The sequence below is a fragment of the Vigna umbellata genome, chromosome 4 (genome assembly GCF_029865625.1).
Source record: "Vigna umbellata cultivar VRB3 chromosome 4, Vumbellata_1.0, whole genome shotgun sequence".
Classification (NCBI taxonomy): Eukaryota; Viridiplantae; Streptophyta; class Magnoliopsida; order Fabales; family Fabaceae; genus Vigna; species Vigna umbellata.
Genome location: NC_142168.1, coordinates 26422806 through 26440186, shown reverse-complemented (window position 1 = coordinate 26440186; position 17381 = coordinate 26422806). Strand labels below are relative to the sequence as shown.

General features: G+C 30.7%; 1 protein-coding gene and 1 long non-coding RNA gene across 2 annotated transcripts; one reads left to right on the top strand and one right to left on the bottom strand.

Moving 5' to 3' along the window:
* Positions 1-8528: 8528 nt before the first annotated feature.
* Positions 8529-11047, bottom strand: LOC148199710 (uncharacterized). The gene is made up of 3 exons (XR_015786073.1): positions 10899-11047; positions 10679-10752; positions 8529-8673 (listed from the first exon to the last, which is right to left on the bottom strand). It is a non-coding gene; the product is annotated as an uncharacterized LOC148199710 (long non-coding RNA).
* Positions 11048-11501: 454 nt separating this feature from the next.
* Positions 11502-16757, top strand: LOC124831728 (uncharacterized). Its single transcript, XM_088113569.1, has 5 exons — positions 11502-11850; positions 14376-14637; positions 14735-14931; positions 15686-15873; positions 16247-16757. The coding sequence occupies exons 1-5, from the start codon at positions 11756-11758 to the stop codon at positions 16531-16533; spliced, it is 1029 nt and encodes a 342-aa protein (XP_087969695.1). The 5' UTR covers positions 11502-11755; the 3' UTR covers positions 16534-16757.
* The last annotated feature ends 624 nt before the right edge of the window (positions 16758-17381 follow it).

Sequence of the window (17381 nt, the reverse complement as noted above, 5' to 3'; positions counted from 1 at the left end):
AAATTGTAGAACACAGACAAAATTGAAAGGAGATCAAAATCAGTGCAGCAAAAATCAACATTTATTAACAAGAAAATGACATTACAATGTAAGAATCACTAAAAGAAGCAATCGCAACCACCATAGGATGTCACCACCATGAGTGTACATTCAAAATCAAGATCTCAACAACACTAATCTACAATCGCGTAAAGCGTAAAGGAAGATCTAAGAAAACTCTAACTTCGTGAACGCTACTCTCTACCCTACTCTGCTCACTATTGTACTACTCTCCAACTCACTCTCTATGCGAAGGTGTATCTCTCACTTTACATGGTAGAGAAAACCCCTTTATATAGGGTTTGAAAAAAAAACAAAAGGAACGAAAGGAAATAAAAAAGGAATCATACGATGTTGCTGCTCTCTAATCGGAAGACCTCCACTCCTTGTCGGTTCGAACTCTTCCAATCACGTGCAGTCTTCGGTTAAGTGGCACGAGCCATTTGAGCTTTCCTCTCTTTGTCTCTCATCGCCCAAGCCCTAGCTTGAGGGTTGCTCTTCCAAAATGAAAATGAGAGAAAAAAAACCCCTAAGGCTGCAGCTTCAGTGTTCCAAAACGTTGTCATTCAACTAAAGCTTAGCCCCAATTCCCTTTCAGCAACACCCACGTGCAACGCAGTTTCAATTTTAGCATCAACCTCCAGCAGCCCAGTGCACTTCAGCCCAATTGCTTCCATTTAGCAACAATCCAAAGGGAGTCATCCCATGCATAGGCAGCGACTCAATCCAGTCAATGGCCCAATTTCTTGTGCAACAACATCCTAATGTTCAAATCAGCAAATGCTACCAACTCTTATTAAGCCCAATAACAGTTGTCACCACCCAATCTGTGACAAAGAAAAATTCAATTCAAAATTAAAGAAACAAAAAGGAAATTTAACAAATTAAAAAGAAAGATTTTTGTCAAAAGATTTTCTAAAAAAAAAATTAATTAGGCTGATTCCTTTTAGGCTGCAAAAGCAAACTGAACTGCACGTGGAATTGAGTCGTTGCAAGGGTTGATGCTTAATTAGGCTGAAGCTCTTTTGAGAGAATTAATGAAACGCAACATTTCATGTTGCGATGATGGCTAAAGCTGAGGAGGTCCTTACTTCACAGTTCGATTGGGGTTTTCCTTCACCTAACATATTAAGGTTCATGAGAGCAATTCCAAAGAACGCGAGAGAAGATGCTCTACAGCCCAAAGGATGTTGACCCAGAAGATTGATCAACCAAATAACATAATCGGAGGCACATGCAGAGCTTGAATCGGCAGAAAGAAGAAACTGATCCAAGGGTTGTCAAGACTCGAAGCGTTCGTGATTGAAGGAAGGAGATGAACGTCAGAGAAGACGATTCACGAAGCTTCTAGAGTCTGTTATAGGTTCTTTCCCTCTTTCCCTTTTTCTCGTTTTGATTTCCCTATATATAGGGAGCTTTGTAATGTAGTTAGTGGACAATAGCGAGTGGTGGGTGATAGACACCACACTTAGGACTCAATTTTAGATATCGATTTTTAGTTCTTAGTTTTTGATTTCGAAGCTTTGATAGATTTAGAAACATTGCTCTCGGCATTGGAGTTCTTGGAGAATATCATTGGGCGACAGACTTTGGGTTCTCTGGAAACTCTCGTATCATTTGTAATTCTGATTTTAGTTTTCAAGGTATGTATGTACGTATGTATGTACGTACGTATGTATGTACATAAGGACGTATTTACATATGTATGTATGTACGTATGTACATATGTATGTATGTACGTATGTACATATGTATGTATGTACGTATGTACATATGTATGTATGTACGTATGTACATATGTATGTATGTACGTATGTACATATGTATGTATGTACGTATGTACATATGTATGTATGTACGTATGTACATATGTATGTATGTACGTATGTACATATGTATGTATGTACGTATGTACATATGTATGTATGTACGTATGTACATATGTATGTATGTACGTATGTACATATGTATGTATGTACGTATGTACATATGTATGTATGTACGTATGTACATATGTATGTATGTACGTATGTACATATGTATGTATGTACGTATGTACATATGTATGTATGTACGTATGTACATATGTATGTATGTACGTATGTACATATGTATGTATGTACGTATGTACATATGTATGTATGTACTATGTACTTTAATACCAAATTATTAAATTATTCTTAGTTTTAATGAATTTTGTACCTAACTGGTTGTGGATATAACTCATGATACCTGTCAAGACCTAGAAAATGGTATTTAAGAAGTGGTAGTAGTTTAAATATAGTGAGACTCGATTATTTTAATATTAAAAGGTTTTATATAAATAATTTCGTTATAAACGAGTTTGATCATTTTAAAGCAGATAATGCCTCTAGAAACTATTTTTCTAAAGCTTTTAGGCTTTTTGGTAAGAGTTCTTCTCCTGTGTTCACCTGTTTGAAGATTAGAGACCGTTTGAGTGATCACAACGGCTAGATCTTCATGTCTAATCGATTGATTTTTTCAACAAAGCAAGTTGGATTTTTTCTCCTTTCTTTGATCAGTTTTGTTTGTCCTTGCATGTTAACTTCCTTTTTTTTTGCATGTTAAGTTTGAATCTTCTATAAGTCTCTTTGTTAATCAGTGGTCCTAACAACATACACTAATCATAATTTTGTTGTTTGTAGGCGTAATTAATGTCCTTTAATCTGTGGGAGCTGTTTTGGGTTCTTTAAGGTCGTTTGGTCTTTCAACAGGTAAAGGAAGCTAACTATTATCTATTTATTTATTTGGAGGTTCATGAGTTTGTGTTCTTTCTTGAAAAGTTGTGAAATTGATGGTTGGTATGATGAATTATTGATCTTTTGTATTGGTTTGTTTTGAATGATTTAAGGATTTGAAATTGATTGTTGATATGATGAGATGCTTGTTGAATGGTAATTGATTCTTGAGGAATTATGAATGATAAGTTGTTAATTCGGTTGATCAATTGGATACTGAAATTTAGTTTGACAATAGGTTAGAGAAATGGTTGATTTTGGTCTAAATGGAGGTTTTGAGTGAAGAAATTTTGGAGGAATGGTCTTATAAGTAAATATGTTATTTGGTGTTTGCATTGAGACCATTTAGGACTTAGTTGGCTATATAGTGCACTAGAAATATGGTTTAAAGCATGAGAAATATGATATAAAGTGTTGAGTTATAGAATGATTAGTTGAACATTGTTTCTTGTCCAGATAACCAAATTGGTATTTGATCTAAGTTATGAAACTGTTTTTGAATTAATTCTAGTGTCTAGGATGACATTTTGGCCATTTGGATAGCTATTGGGGGCAACCAAATCAAGTTTCGAAGTGGTTGTCATCTGGTATAGCGTTGAACGACCTTGTGCGGTGCTCAGCGTTTCCAAAACAAAGAGCAATATGTTTGGGCGTTGAGCGCTCCCTTTGGGCACTAAGAAATGCAAAACCTAGAGCGAATGCTCTGGGGGTGCTGACTGATATCTTTGGCACTGAGTTTCACTCTTCTAGTGGTGTTGGTGTTGGGCGCTAGAATTTTGTGTTGAGCGCCCTATTTGCTGTATTGGTTTTTGGTTTTCTTTTCTTTTGGTTCTTGTCGAGTTTAAGTTGTCTTAATGCTTTAATACTTATTATGATGTATGAATTGATTTATAACATGAATTGGAAACAATATTATGTCTATGATTATGTATATGAGTATGTATGATATATGATGATGATGAGTATGTTGTTGATCATGTTCATGGTAGATATGTATATGTTGGTATGTAATGCGAAAGTGAAGGGATATATGTATATGGTTTCAAAGTTGTGAAAATGAGTTCCAAGGAGGAACTTCTTGGTGGTGGTTTCAAGTATTGATAGTATGAATGACCGGAGTTAAGTTGGGGTTTATCCTAACATTCTAATGGTCATTCATGCTCAATTAGAAAGTGATGAGTCATGTCGTGAGAATAGCAGGAGGTCCGAGCCTAATGGGTCTTTCTCTAGTTGGCAAAAGGGCGTTTGTAGGACTAACTTGGTGTGATAGCTTAGGGTAGTCCAGCTATTCCACCACACTAGTGCATGAACCTCTGTAACTCGACATTATATACAATATTCGGATAGTCGGTCTAGGTCCTTGCATGTTAAGATGTTTGGGTTGATGTATGTTATATAAATGATTTTTGTATGCTATGTTGTAAATGTGATATGACTTGTCTTGTATTTAGCTTACCCTTGCTTCTGTGTGTCTGTCTATTTGTTGTTTTCTCTTTTGCGATGATCACCTTAATGGTGTGAGCTTAGAGAGACAGTCTTTCCAATTGTTCCAATGAGAAATGAGGACGAAAAAGATGAGTTGTTAGATGATTTTAAAGGGGTAGATCTATTATCTTCTTGTAGGTTTGTTTTCGTCTAAATGATTTTATTATCATATATGTAACATAATATTTTAGTAGTTTTATACTATTAAAATAGGATATTACAAATATCTTAAATTTATTTTACTTGAAATTACTTTTATTATAAATTTTATTTTATATATTTTCAATACCACTCGTAAATAAAAATTAATTTATATTATTTTAAAAAATATATATATATTTTAAATATTTACATATATTAAATATACTTTTTAATAGTATTTATTTGCTATTATTTTATACAATTTTTTAACTAGTCTTAAAATAATCATTAATTTTAAAAATGATATTTATTAATTGTTGTATTAAATATAAAATATTAAAATCCAGTTCATAAAATTGACTTTCAATTTTCGGAAGAGGAAAAAACGAATAAATAAATTTCACATTTCAAATGAAAAATTCGTCTATTTACTTGATTGGATGTAGAAAAGGTGATGATAATCTTCTTCACAGGAAAAACACAATATTTGACTTTATAAAGCAACCATGAGACTCTTCTGGAAAATTCAAAAAATGTTACGAAGAGAAGCAAACATATTCTTCACAAGAGTTTGACTTTTATATACTTATAACTTGATTTAAACGTAGAACTCTCGCATTAATCTTCCTTTCATATTTATTAATTCAGACCATCATAATATAAATAAATTAGAATAATACTATTTTGACAAAAAAAATTTGACAACATTTTAACATCTACGTGTCATTCTGTAATTGATTCAAAATTATTCTACAATTAATAATAATAATCTTAAACACTAACATGAATCAATCACAAAATAACTAATAGATGATATTAAAATATTGTTAAAAAAATATTGTTAAAGTATCATTATTCAATAAATTAGGATGCATTTTATTCCGTGCTTAGTTCAAAAGTTATTACAACCTAGTTTACTCACTATAATTCAATGATTTAATTTGTTTGACTTTTCATTAATGTATAATTAATGTAACTTATAAAAATTTCTCCCACAACAACTAAGACATAGCTATAATACTTTTTTTTTTCTATTTAAGAAAATAATAATTCAAACACTATATTTTTATTATATCTTGATTTATCTTATTTTTATTATGAAATAATTAATGTAGCAAAAGACGGAGATATTTATTTTAACAAACACTAAACACTAAGAATCATATCAACAATATAAATATTTATAATATTGAATAAATATAAAAAAGTTTAAAAAAACATAATGAAAACAATTCACAAATTCATTATATTAATGTTTTTTAATCAAATATATTGTTTATTCAATAACATTTTTTTTCTCTATATTTATAGCAATGATTGAATGTTTTTCTTTATTTATAATTGGTGTTTGTATATTTTTTAATTCAAAGTGGTCTTTTCTAATTAGATTAGTGTTAATGTTATTTCTTTCATTTTGCTCTTTAATTGATCAATGGAAAAAGATTAAATGATTATATATTTTCATTATCTCTAAACGTTATTAACATTGATCCAATATAATGAATCACATTAAGGTTTTTTAAAAAATATATAAGAATCATATTAAGTAAAAAACGAAATAAAAAATACTATTAAACCTATATTTCTTAAATTGAACATTAAAAGATCTTAATTGTGTTAGAGTTAAGTCGTTCGGTCGTTAGTTAGTTGCTTTTCATTTTATAAATACTTAACCTCTCTGTACTTGTACTGGGTTGTTTTCGGTCATATTACGAAAAGAAGTCATATTACTAAACTCTTTTGATAAAAACAAGAGTCATTATCATTCAAATTTATCCGACGTAGAGAGCAATAAAAGATGTTTAATTTATATAAAGAAAGAATAAAAGAAATCTTATGTTAAAAGAACATATTAAATACATACTGAATTAAATCATCTATCTAAATGCACAGTGTAAGGATGCCCGTGACTCTATGATTTGTGCTTGACATGTTTTATCTTGTATTTTTTTATTAGAAAGTTGGAAAAAACAATAAACTACAATTGTACCTTTTACATTAAAAATAGAGAACACGTCACAACATGTTGAGTGATGCATCATTAGAAAACAAAACAATTCATTATCACCAAACCTGCAACTTTAGAAAGCTTAGGAAGCCGTTGGAAGAGTGGTTGGAGAGCATATGCATAAAATAAAAGGGAAATCCCATGGCCCAGGAGGAACACAAATCAAGCAATTTATTAATCTCTAACTACTATTTAATAGCATGTTTGGAAAAAGAATGGCAAGAGATTATAAAATTAAACTTCGGGGGAGAACGTGGTTATGAAAAAGATGTTCACTTGTTTTAACTTAAAAGCCTATACTTTCCACTTAATCTAATTTAAAAATACTTGGTTTTACTTTCTATAATGTAATGATGAATTCTATAAAATAGGTTTACGGGATGAAATTTACTTTTATTTATATATTAATTATTTTATTTATATATTAATTATTGTTCTGATACTAAGTTTATCAAGTAATATCGTTAAGATCAATTGTCATAAGAATTATCCATTTTTGAGTTTTGTCTACGGTTTTATTTTTAAGAAAGAAAAATCATCTCTAATATAGTTATGAGTGTGTATCATTATTATTGTTATCAAGATGTCTTGTGTTATGAATATTTCTAGTTAAATACGTAAAGTTTACAATCTAAACTTGGAAAGACATAACAAATTCACTACCCTCAATTTATTCTAAAGATGAACTACTTTGATATCAAAATGTGACATCCCAATTTTTATAATGTTCAACTACTATAAAATATATTACAATTTTAATAAAATAAAACAGTTGATTCGAAGAAAAAAAACATATAAACTACTATTACAATCATCAAAAAATAACATATAATAGCAATATATATATATATATATATATATATATATATATATATATATATATATATATATATATATATATATATATCATGTTTACATTTTTTTTATGTCATGTAATATTCTAACTTCGTTTAGTTATTTGTTTCTTCAAAAATATTCAATCTCACTTGGATAACAAATAAAATCATACAATTTGATAGTAAATTATATTACAAAAAATATTATATTTAAAAATAAATTTATTTTACTAAATTATAATTTTTTTATATTTTTAAAATTAATTTTAATAATTAATTTTAATTATTTACTGTTTATAAACATTTTTACAATTAAATACAACATTAACAATTATCATTTTATATTACTTTAATTATTAAAGACATTTTAATAATCTTTATTTTTTATCAATTAAACAAATTTTTTAAGTGTCATATCAATCAAATCATACATTAATTCTCACAAACTTAATTTCAAATTCACTCTCCCAGATTCATAAAATAAACAATAATTAATTCATTCTCAAATTTTCTAAAATTGATAGCTCACTCCTCTCCGTATCATTCCGGCAAAAGTAAACTAACCCATGATTTCAACATTTTGTTTTTAATTATTTAAGTACAAGTACAATTTTTAATTTGACATCATTTTTTAAAAATAATCCAAGATAAATTGAATTAATAAACGTGTGATTCGTTATAAGACTTTATAAATCATATTGAATTATCTCAAAAAAAACACACCTATTAGTTTTTTATGTTAAATTAAATGTAAATAATTAAAATGAGTAATACTTTTAAAAATTTGTTACAAAAAGATTGTTGTTTTTATAGTAACTACAGTGATGGGGTGACTGTGTTGATAGAAAATACTATTTCTTTATAAATAGCATAGTTTATCAGTAATTGATGAGTGATTGAAAGGCTAAAATTACATTAAAATTAAATAAAAATTAATAGTCTTTATCTGAATATACAAATTTTTTAATATTTATAAATTATTTAAATTTAAAAATAATAATTAAAAGTATAAAATAAAAAATAAAGAATGTATATAATTATAAATATAACTACAAATAAAATAAATTTTAGTTATTAAAATAAAAATATAATTACAAATGAAATAAAATTTTAATTATTGAAATAAAAAATATTATAAGAAATATTATGTAAATTGTAACATCCAATTATATAGGAATTATATAATATAAGACGTCATCAAGTATAATACGATAAAGCAATTAGGACAAGTGATTAGGGCAATAACATTACATTTATCCTTCCAAAAGAGTTAGGAAATTAAAACTTGAATTACAAAAGAGTAGAGTATTTCAAAAGAATAGAAGTAGGTAAATCAATAAGCTCCTAGGCTACTCAACAACATTGACACCCTCCAGCTCCTACTCCACAGATGCCTCATCTCTCTCTGCTCACATCCAAGTGAATGATCATCGCAAAAGAAAACACAGACAAAGAAGGCACAAACACAAACAAGCAAGGGTGAGCTAGTTATATAAAAATCATACAACCCATATCAATTTAACATTTATATAAGCATGTAACAATCAAGTATTTCAAGCATGCAAGGATCATAACACAATACAAACTAGGACAAAATGCATTATCCTGATACCAATGACCGACCACGTGATTTGACCATCCGGACTAGTATGAAATGTCAAGTTCCAGGGGTTTGTGCACCCGGGTGATGTAGTAACTGAAAAACCATCAGCTGCCACCCGAGGTTAGTCCGTTATAACTCACCCAAGAACCTATGGGCTAGGACCTCCTACTATTCTCACCACATGACTCATCACTCTCTACTTAAGCATGGATGATCATTAGAATGTCAGGATAAACCCCATAAGGACACTCCGCCCATTCATACGGTCAATCACAACAACCACAGGGCACCACCATGTCGCCTACCTTGAGGATCATCGAATTACGTCCATCAACCATACTTATAACCAACCGTGACCCATATGAAACCATATATATATATATAACCTTTCACTTTTACATTGCATACAAACATATACATAATCTCAACAATATACATTAACTCAATCATCACAAGTTATAAAAGTAATAACTCCATAAATTTAATCTAAATTTCTCAGTACCAGAATCTTTATAATTTATTTCCAATGCCTAAACTCCTATACAATATATGTTATAATAATATTAAGTGACATAATACCCTTCAAGCATTTATAAAACACCAAAAATTAATTTAATATTACCTATATATAATATGTATATATATAGCCATGCACCAATTTACATATATAATATAATATTTAATATATAATATGTTACGTATATAATATGTTACATATATTTAATATATATATACTATGCTACGTATATATAATATATATATTAATATGTTACGTATATAATATATATATATATATATATATATATATATATATATATTACGTATATATAATATATATATATATATATGTATGTATATATTTATATATTTATATATTTATATATTTATATATTTATATATTTATATATTTATATATTTATATATTTATATATTTATATATTTATATATTTATATATGAATCCTTACTTTGAATTCCAAATACACAGTGACTGATTTATATATTTATATATTTATGCATCTACAATCAACTTGTTTTATTTTATTTTCATTCTAGTAGATATCTTTATTTACCCCAATTGGTCACCGGAGAGGACCCAGATGTCTGAACGCATCAAACTCACCTTCGACGCCAGCACATATGACTAGTCACAACTGACTGGACCAGGCCATGGCTGCTCTATGATCAGGGATGTGCCAACTCAGGTTTTTAAGGTTCCTCTATCCTACCAACAAAGAAAAGCTCTCGATAATTAACAATTAATTTATTTAAATTATTTACCATGTTCTCTTGTGTTCTAAATCTAAAATGCCTAATTTTAATATTTTCACTTCCTCTCACAGCAACCTCAAACAGTACCTTTACATCTATTTAATACCCATATACATGCTATTACAAAACTCTTACTCCAGACCTTCCAACAAGATCAATTTCAGCCAACAAACTCATTCAAAACAGATTAAATTCATCACATCACAACATGCACAATTTCACAGTTTCAGTTATAACACCCAATGCAATAAAAGTCATAAAACAGTTTCAGCACACCAGTTCAACATTCATATGCATATATTTTTATAAAATAAATTCATACAAAAATAATTAGCTCCCTTACATCAAACAGTTCCAATTATAACAATCAGTTCATCAAACATTCCACAAGCCATCAATCACAGTTTCATAATTTCAACACATAACACCCAATATTTCTTAATCGTAACAGAAAATTCCAAACAACATGCCAATCAAATTATCATACATACAAAGCATATAATATTAAATCAAATAAACATAACCAGCTCCCCTTACCTTAAAGTTGAGCAGTCTAGCACACAACACAACTTTCAATAGTATCCTACCCTGGGAAGAACTTAAGCAGTGCCCTACAACCATCACATTGGTGATGAGAACAACCCTTAGAGCTCAAACTTGACAGGAATTGGAAAGAGGACAGTTCTAATTGCACAAAAGCAGTAGAACCATAAGCCCTAGATTTTGAAAATAGCGGAGAAAAGAGGAAGCCACTTACCGGCTGAAGGACGTAAAACCAATAGGATGGTTTTGAAGCTCTCTACGAGACGGTCGCTAGGGTACCATCTAACAGAACATGCAATGGCTAAATCAGTGTGGAGGCTAGAGAGAAGGCAAAAAAGAATTTGGGAGAAGAGGTTTTAGAGAGAGAAAGGAGAATTGACAAATGAACTTCAGCTTTTTCTTTTTAGGATAGCCCCCTTACCAAGGTCATGAGTCCAAATTGCTAAAGGTCTGGCTGCCACAATTAAGGTCCAATAGCCCTGGATCCAAATTTTTAGGTCCTTACATAGATAATTTCTTATTATGAATAAATATTTAAATTTGAAAAATAATTACTAAAATATAAAAGAGTAAATAAGTTTTTTTATAATAAATAATGATTTGAATTTTAAAAAATATTTATTAAATAATAAAACTAAAAGATAAATATTTTATTATAAGTAATTATTTAAATTTTAAAAATAATAATAAAAGAATAAAATTAAAAAAAATAAAAAATACTGTCCTCCTCGGAGATAATGTGTTGTTGACAAGTTTAATGATAAAATAACAATAATGTTGTTGTGAGAGATATTAATATCATATCATATATTCATATTCATCTCACCACGAGATTCTGGTTCTGTTTTGGCCACCCACACAACACCACCACATTCTCCCAACTCGCTCCGAGTTGACTCACTCTTTCCCTTTCAAGATCAATAGCTGCCAACCCAGCCTCCGCGCTCCACTGTCACTGCAACCACCGCCACCCTTCTACGTCAATGCAAAACTCCTCGTCGATTCTCTCCGGAACCTTCTCCTCCTCTTCCTTCCCCTCCGGCCTTTGACTTTTGCTTTCGAGCGAATCCGATGAGTCCCTTTCGATCTCTTCTGCTCTCCGTCGTCGTATTCTTACTCCTCTGCCCCCTCGACGCCACCGAGGGCGACGCCGATCCACTATACATGTTAGTCTCTCTCTTGATATCCATTTATCTATCTCTATCTATAGTTAGAGTTAGAGAATCCCGGATTTCAATTTTTGAATCTAAGCGTTTGATTAAGTGCTAGGGACGCAAAGAAATATGGGATTGATTTTTCAATGTTTTAGGTATAGTAAAAATTGGAACTTGGATTTTCTGTCGTCTTTCTGTCGTTTTTCTGTTAAGAAGGGGAATACCAACCGGACACCGAAAAATGGGGGGTGTATGGGTGAAGAGAATAAAGAAGGTATAGAGAGAACAAATAAAGGAAGAGAGAGAAAGTGATAACTATGTTATATATATGTTGCGATTAGAAATGAAAATGAAAAAGAAATGAGGTGAAAGGACATGAACGAGAAAGTATATGTATTCTGATAATAATAATCTGTTGAGAAATGTTTTGGGGTGGAGTTGGAAATTTTAAGGGGATGTTATTTGTGTGTTGTGGTTAGATTTGTCTGACTGTAGGATTTTCGGGTTTTGCATAGATGCATTGAATGATGAAGATGCACTTCTTTTACTTGGTTTGTTGTCATTTGTCAAGCATGGAGGGTATAGATGTGAGATTAGACGTTTCTGAGGTTATGTTATCTTATGTTACATGATTAGTTTTTTGGTTGTTTTTCTGAGTTCCATTTGTTTCTTTAATTACCTTTGATAGTTTGTGGAAGTTCCACTGCTTAGCGGGTGTAATGGGAAATATTGTCGTGTTGTTCAGGCTTAGAATGCGAATTATGGGTTATTTTCTTTTTTTGGCAAATGCCAGGGAGTGACATAGGATGATGAGTAATAAAACAAAAATAGAAATTATTTCATGAAAAGGGAAATATCTTATACTAAAAATGAAAAACAAAATCCATTTAGTACTTGTGCTTTTTAGGTAATTGAAAGTGTCCGGCAAGTTGTATTAAAGTTTCTTTTCACTAATGTCCTAACATGTTAGTAGAAGCTGTAGAACCCTCTATTTTACTTGTTGGAGAATTTTAGATGGTGATATCTGTATTCTGTGCTAACCAAGAGGTGCCTTATTTTGGCTTGGAATGAATGACATTAATTATTATTTGTATTTTAAGGAGAATGCTAACAAGTGACCTGATAGCACTGGTACTTAGTTAAGTATTAATAAGTAGAATTTATTTTGTATAAGTGTAAAACTATTCTCAGTATGAACCTTTTATTTATTGATTTCTTCACCATTAGGTCACTCATTTGTTTAAACTAGACAAATTTTCAAAATTGAGCTTGGCTTTGGCAAAAATCTGAAGATTAGGCCTGACTTATTTAACTCGTGTATGGCTTGATTATTTTTATGATTGAAACTTAGCTAAAAGATGAAATAAATTCGTATTAAACTATAATTTTATATTTGTGGAGGTGTCTTGGTGACATGTTGGTCACGGGCTTGAGTCCAGAAATAGTCTCTTTTCATATTATACAAGTTGAAGACTATTTACATTATCCTCCCTCACCTTTTTGGAGCGAGGAGCCTTTGGCACTGGTATATTAGTTGTTAGTAGTAGTATTCATAAAGATGACATAAGATTAAAAGGGAAATCTTTGATGACGGAATGGTGAATTTTAAGAGAACTTGTGGTCATCCATTTAAAATACGACTATTTAAAATTGAAAATAGGTAAATGGTATGTACCGGATATATAACAAAAATGAGAGCAAGAGAAAAGTAGACAAAGCGGCTAGATATTGCCAGAGAGTCACTGGAGGGTCGCACAGGGTCATGCAGTACTTGCAAGTGAGGCATGATAGTACTTTAAAAGGTTTTTCTACAACCTGAAACCCTTTTTATCCAAATCCCAAAATTACCTCCGTAATGAGTGCCCTTCTAATGTTAATATATTGGAGGGCTTCTTCACAAAATTTGACAGCATCAGCAAAGCGGGCTATAGTGCCACAGAGTGGTTGTTATGCCGATACAGCACACTATTTTATATAAGGATTAATCTCACATTTCAACTGCATATGTCCTAATAAACAACATCTTTGAGATCACTGCAATAAGTAAGCTTGTATATTCCGAAGTTATGGCAACTGATTTTTAACTTTTGTTAGACGTTTAGTTGGGTTTCATACTTGTTTTCATTTTGAACAAGTCTTATAGCTCAAAACTTAAACTGATAGAATCTTATTCTTTTCATTATATTCTACAGACTTTTATATATTCATAGTGCCCGTGTTCAGTTTAATCTACTCTCACATTTATGCTTTCATGAAGGAATTTGAAAATCTAGTTAGAGATATGCATTGTAATAATAAGAAAATGGCGACACTTAAATATAGTCACTTGTCAGTAGTAATTAAATAATAAGCAGAATGATAGATGCAAAAAACTATATGTATTTTGCTGATTGATCTAGCATTGACTTGTATGGTAAAATATTTACTTCTGGTTTTATGTACTTTCCATGTTAAATAACAGTACAATAGTCATCCTTTGCTCTATTTTTGACTTGCCTGCCATATGATCTATTTTGGCTGTGCCTATTAAATTGCAGAGATTGTGTGGAGCTGTGTAAGAAAACTGGATGTGTAGGGGATAGATGCTTTCAACATTGTAAATTCTCATCAGATGGAAAACCAATTGATGGTCCATGGTATATGCATGAACCCCTCTACCTGAGGTGGAAACAATGGGACTGTTGCACTGACTGTAGCTATTACTGTATGCTAGCTAGAGAGGAAGAAAGAACAAAACTTGGTGACAAGCCCGTCAAGTATCATGGAAAATGGCCATTCAGGCGTGTTTATGGAATTCAGGTTCCTTCATGAATCTCTAACGCAAGGTTTAATGATAATATTGATAACATTGTTTCAGTTTTTGATTGTGGTGCGGATATGCTATGCATGATTTCAGGAACCTGTTGCTGTTGCTTTGTCTGCTGTCAATCTTGCCGTTCAATTTCATGGTTGGGTATCCTTTTTCATTCTTGTGTACTATAAGTTGCCTTTGAGGCCAGATAAGAAGACTTACTATGAGTACACTGGATTGTGGCATATTTATGGGATTCTATCCATGAATTCATGGTTGTGGAGTGCTGTTTTTCATAGTAGGTAAGTTGTTTGAATGATTTCCTTTTGGGTTTGTGCTGTATTTATAAAATCATGATTCAGTGCTATTGAAGCAATAATCCTCAAAAGCACAGTTGTTTCCGGCACTGTGCCTTATTATTGATTTCCAGGCACTCCTGTGTATGTATTTGGTGTAGTGACATAAAAATTGGCCTTTCATGCTACAATGATCTAAATTCATTATATATATATATATATATATATATATATATATATATATATATATATATATATATATATGTATATATGAGTAAACCCCCAGTTTAGTCCCTGAAATTGTAAGCATTGGCCAATTGATTGAAAAAAGAAACATTTCCTTTAATCCTTTTTTTCTCCACATTTTTTACTGACAATAAGAACTAACCTGTAAAGGTCAGGGACTAAAGTGACCAACATTTAAAATCTAAGGGATTAATCTGGATAACTTTTCTAATATATGTTCAGCATCACAAGGTTTATATATTTTTATATGAAGCAGTTATGCATAAACTATGGCTAGCGTATTCTAAATATAATGCACAATCACTGCCCAGAATCACTAAGTGATTTCTTTCAACAGGTAAAAGATAAAGAAATAGACTCTGATTTCTTATGTATTAATACTGCCATTTTACTGCTTATTTGTTCAGACATTAGTTTATAATAAAGAGGATTGGATGTGCTGTAATTATAATTTAACCTTTTTCTTTTTCTAATTTTGACTTTTGGCATGTATTTCTACCTTCATTATCTGTAGAGCCGTGGAATTAACAGAGAAGTTGGATCTTTCTTCCGCTGTGGCCTTACTTGGATTCTCTCTAATTCTAACAATACTGCGATGTTTTAACGTGAGGGATGAGGCTACACGAGTCATGATTTCTGCTCCCTTGCTTGCTTTTGTGACAACTCATATCATGTATCTGAATTTCTATGAGCTTGCTTATGGTAATCTTTTATCTTTAACGCAGTGCTTTCTTTTACACATCTTATAATATTTATGTTCCCAACAGGAGTCACGCTTCATACTTCCTTGATTGTTTTTGTGACCACATGTATCCTTAACCTGAATTTCATGTGTTTTTAGCAATGTTGAATGGAGATGGAAGATGCATTTCCTTTTCACATTCATTCAAACTCTGTTTGCCTAAAATTTTCATAAACACTATAAAATAAAGTGATTTTCTTCTACAAGTCAATCAATTTGTAAGTGATATTGAAAAGTCTATCCAAACAAGAATTTACTAAAAATCCAAAGTCTATGGTAATGATGCTGCATTGTTATGGGGACTTGAGCTGATGTGTTGACTTCTTCACCCAGGTTTGAACAGGATAGTTTGCATGGGAATGGTTGTTGTCCAGCTTCTTATTTGGGCCATTTGGGCCGGCGCTTCAAACCATCTGGCACGATGGAAGTTGTGGACAGTGGTGGTTGGAGGTGGCTTGGCTATGGTGTTGGAAACATATGACTTCCCACCTTACATGGGATATGTGGATGCTCATGCTCTATGGCATGCAACAAGCATTCCTCTCACATTTCTTTGGTGGAGTTTTGTGAGGGATGATGCTGAGTTTAGAACCTCAGCTATGCTTAAGAAGGTAAAATAGTGCTGATGACACAACTTGGCAGAGGTTGGATCAGATGAAGAACATGTCACATGCTCTGCTACCTGCATACTTTGATTTTGTACATCAGAACTTTTTTTCTATTTTCCTCGTGCATGCGTTTATTTGAAATGCTTAACACGATGGTTTCTGTGCCTTTGATCATGTAACATTTTGTTTTCTTGTATGAGACATACTTTCTTAGTGGAATTTTAATTCATTTGCAATGCTTTATGTACCTGTTCAACACACTAGAAAGAAGATAAAGTAAAATCAAGATTACAATTTTGCAACTAAAAATGAAAATAAAAAGTTGTGTTAAAATTTAACAGCTGACGGTTACACTAAAAAAATAATGGGTGGATTATAACATGCTTTTGAAAGATTTGAGTAATTTATAATTATGATGTTTTGTACTGGTGAAATATATGTATACATTTAAGTAATTTATTTTCATCTTTCTTTTATTTTTAAAGTTTTTAAAATATAATTAAAAATAAAATAGGAATACTTGTTATATATTTATTATAAATAAATAATAGGGTATGTATATATACTTTACATTTTTAATTTTATAAGTTATAATTCAATTTAATATAAATAATTTTATTTAAAAATATTTTAATTTTGAAAACTAATCTGATTTAACAATTTAGTATTTTTAAAAAGTTATTCTTTTATATAATTTATTTCAGTTAAAGTTCAAACAGCCTATAGTAAGAATGATTTATGTACAGTTTTTTGTTACCAACAAAAATTTTTCTTCTGGGTTTGGCTGCTGAATATGAACCACATATTTTATTCATTACTTTTACTTTTCGTGTCTCTAGATTTTCCTCCCTCCTTAATTA

Excerpts from the sequence above, each read along its gene's own strand:
- LOC124831728 (XM_088113569.1), top strand. The coding sequence starts at position 11,756 with ATGAGTCCCTTTCGATCTCTTCTGCTCTCCGTCGTCGTATTCTTACTC. Across the intron at positions 11,851-14,375 it reads GACGCCGATCCACTATACAT|AGATTGTGTGGAGCTGTGTA; the intron begins GTTAGTCTCTCT and ends ATTAAATTGCAG. Across the intron at positions 14,932-15,685 it reads AGTGCTGTTTTTCATAGTAG|AGCCGTGGAATTAACAGAGA; the intron begins GTAAGTTGTTTG and ends CATTATCTGTAG.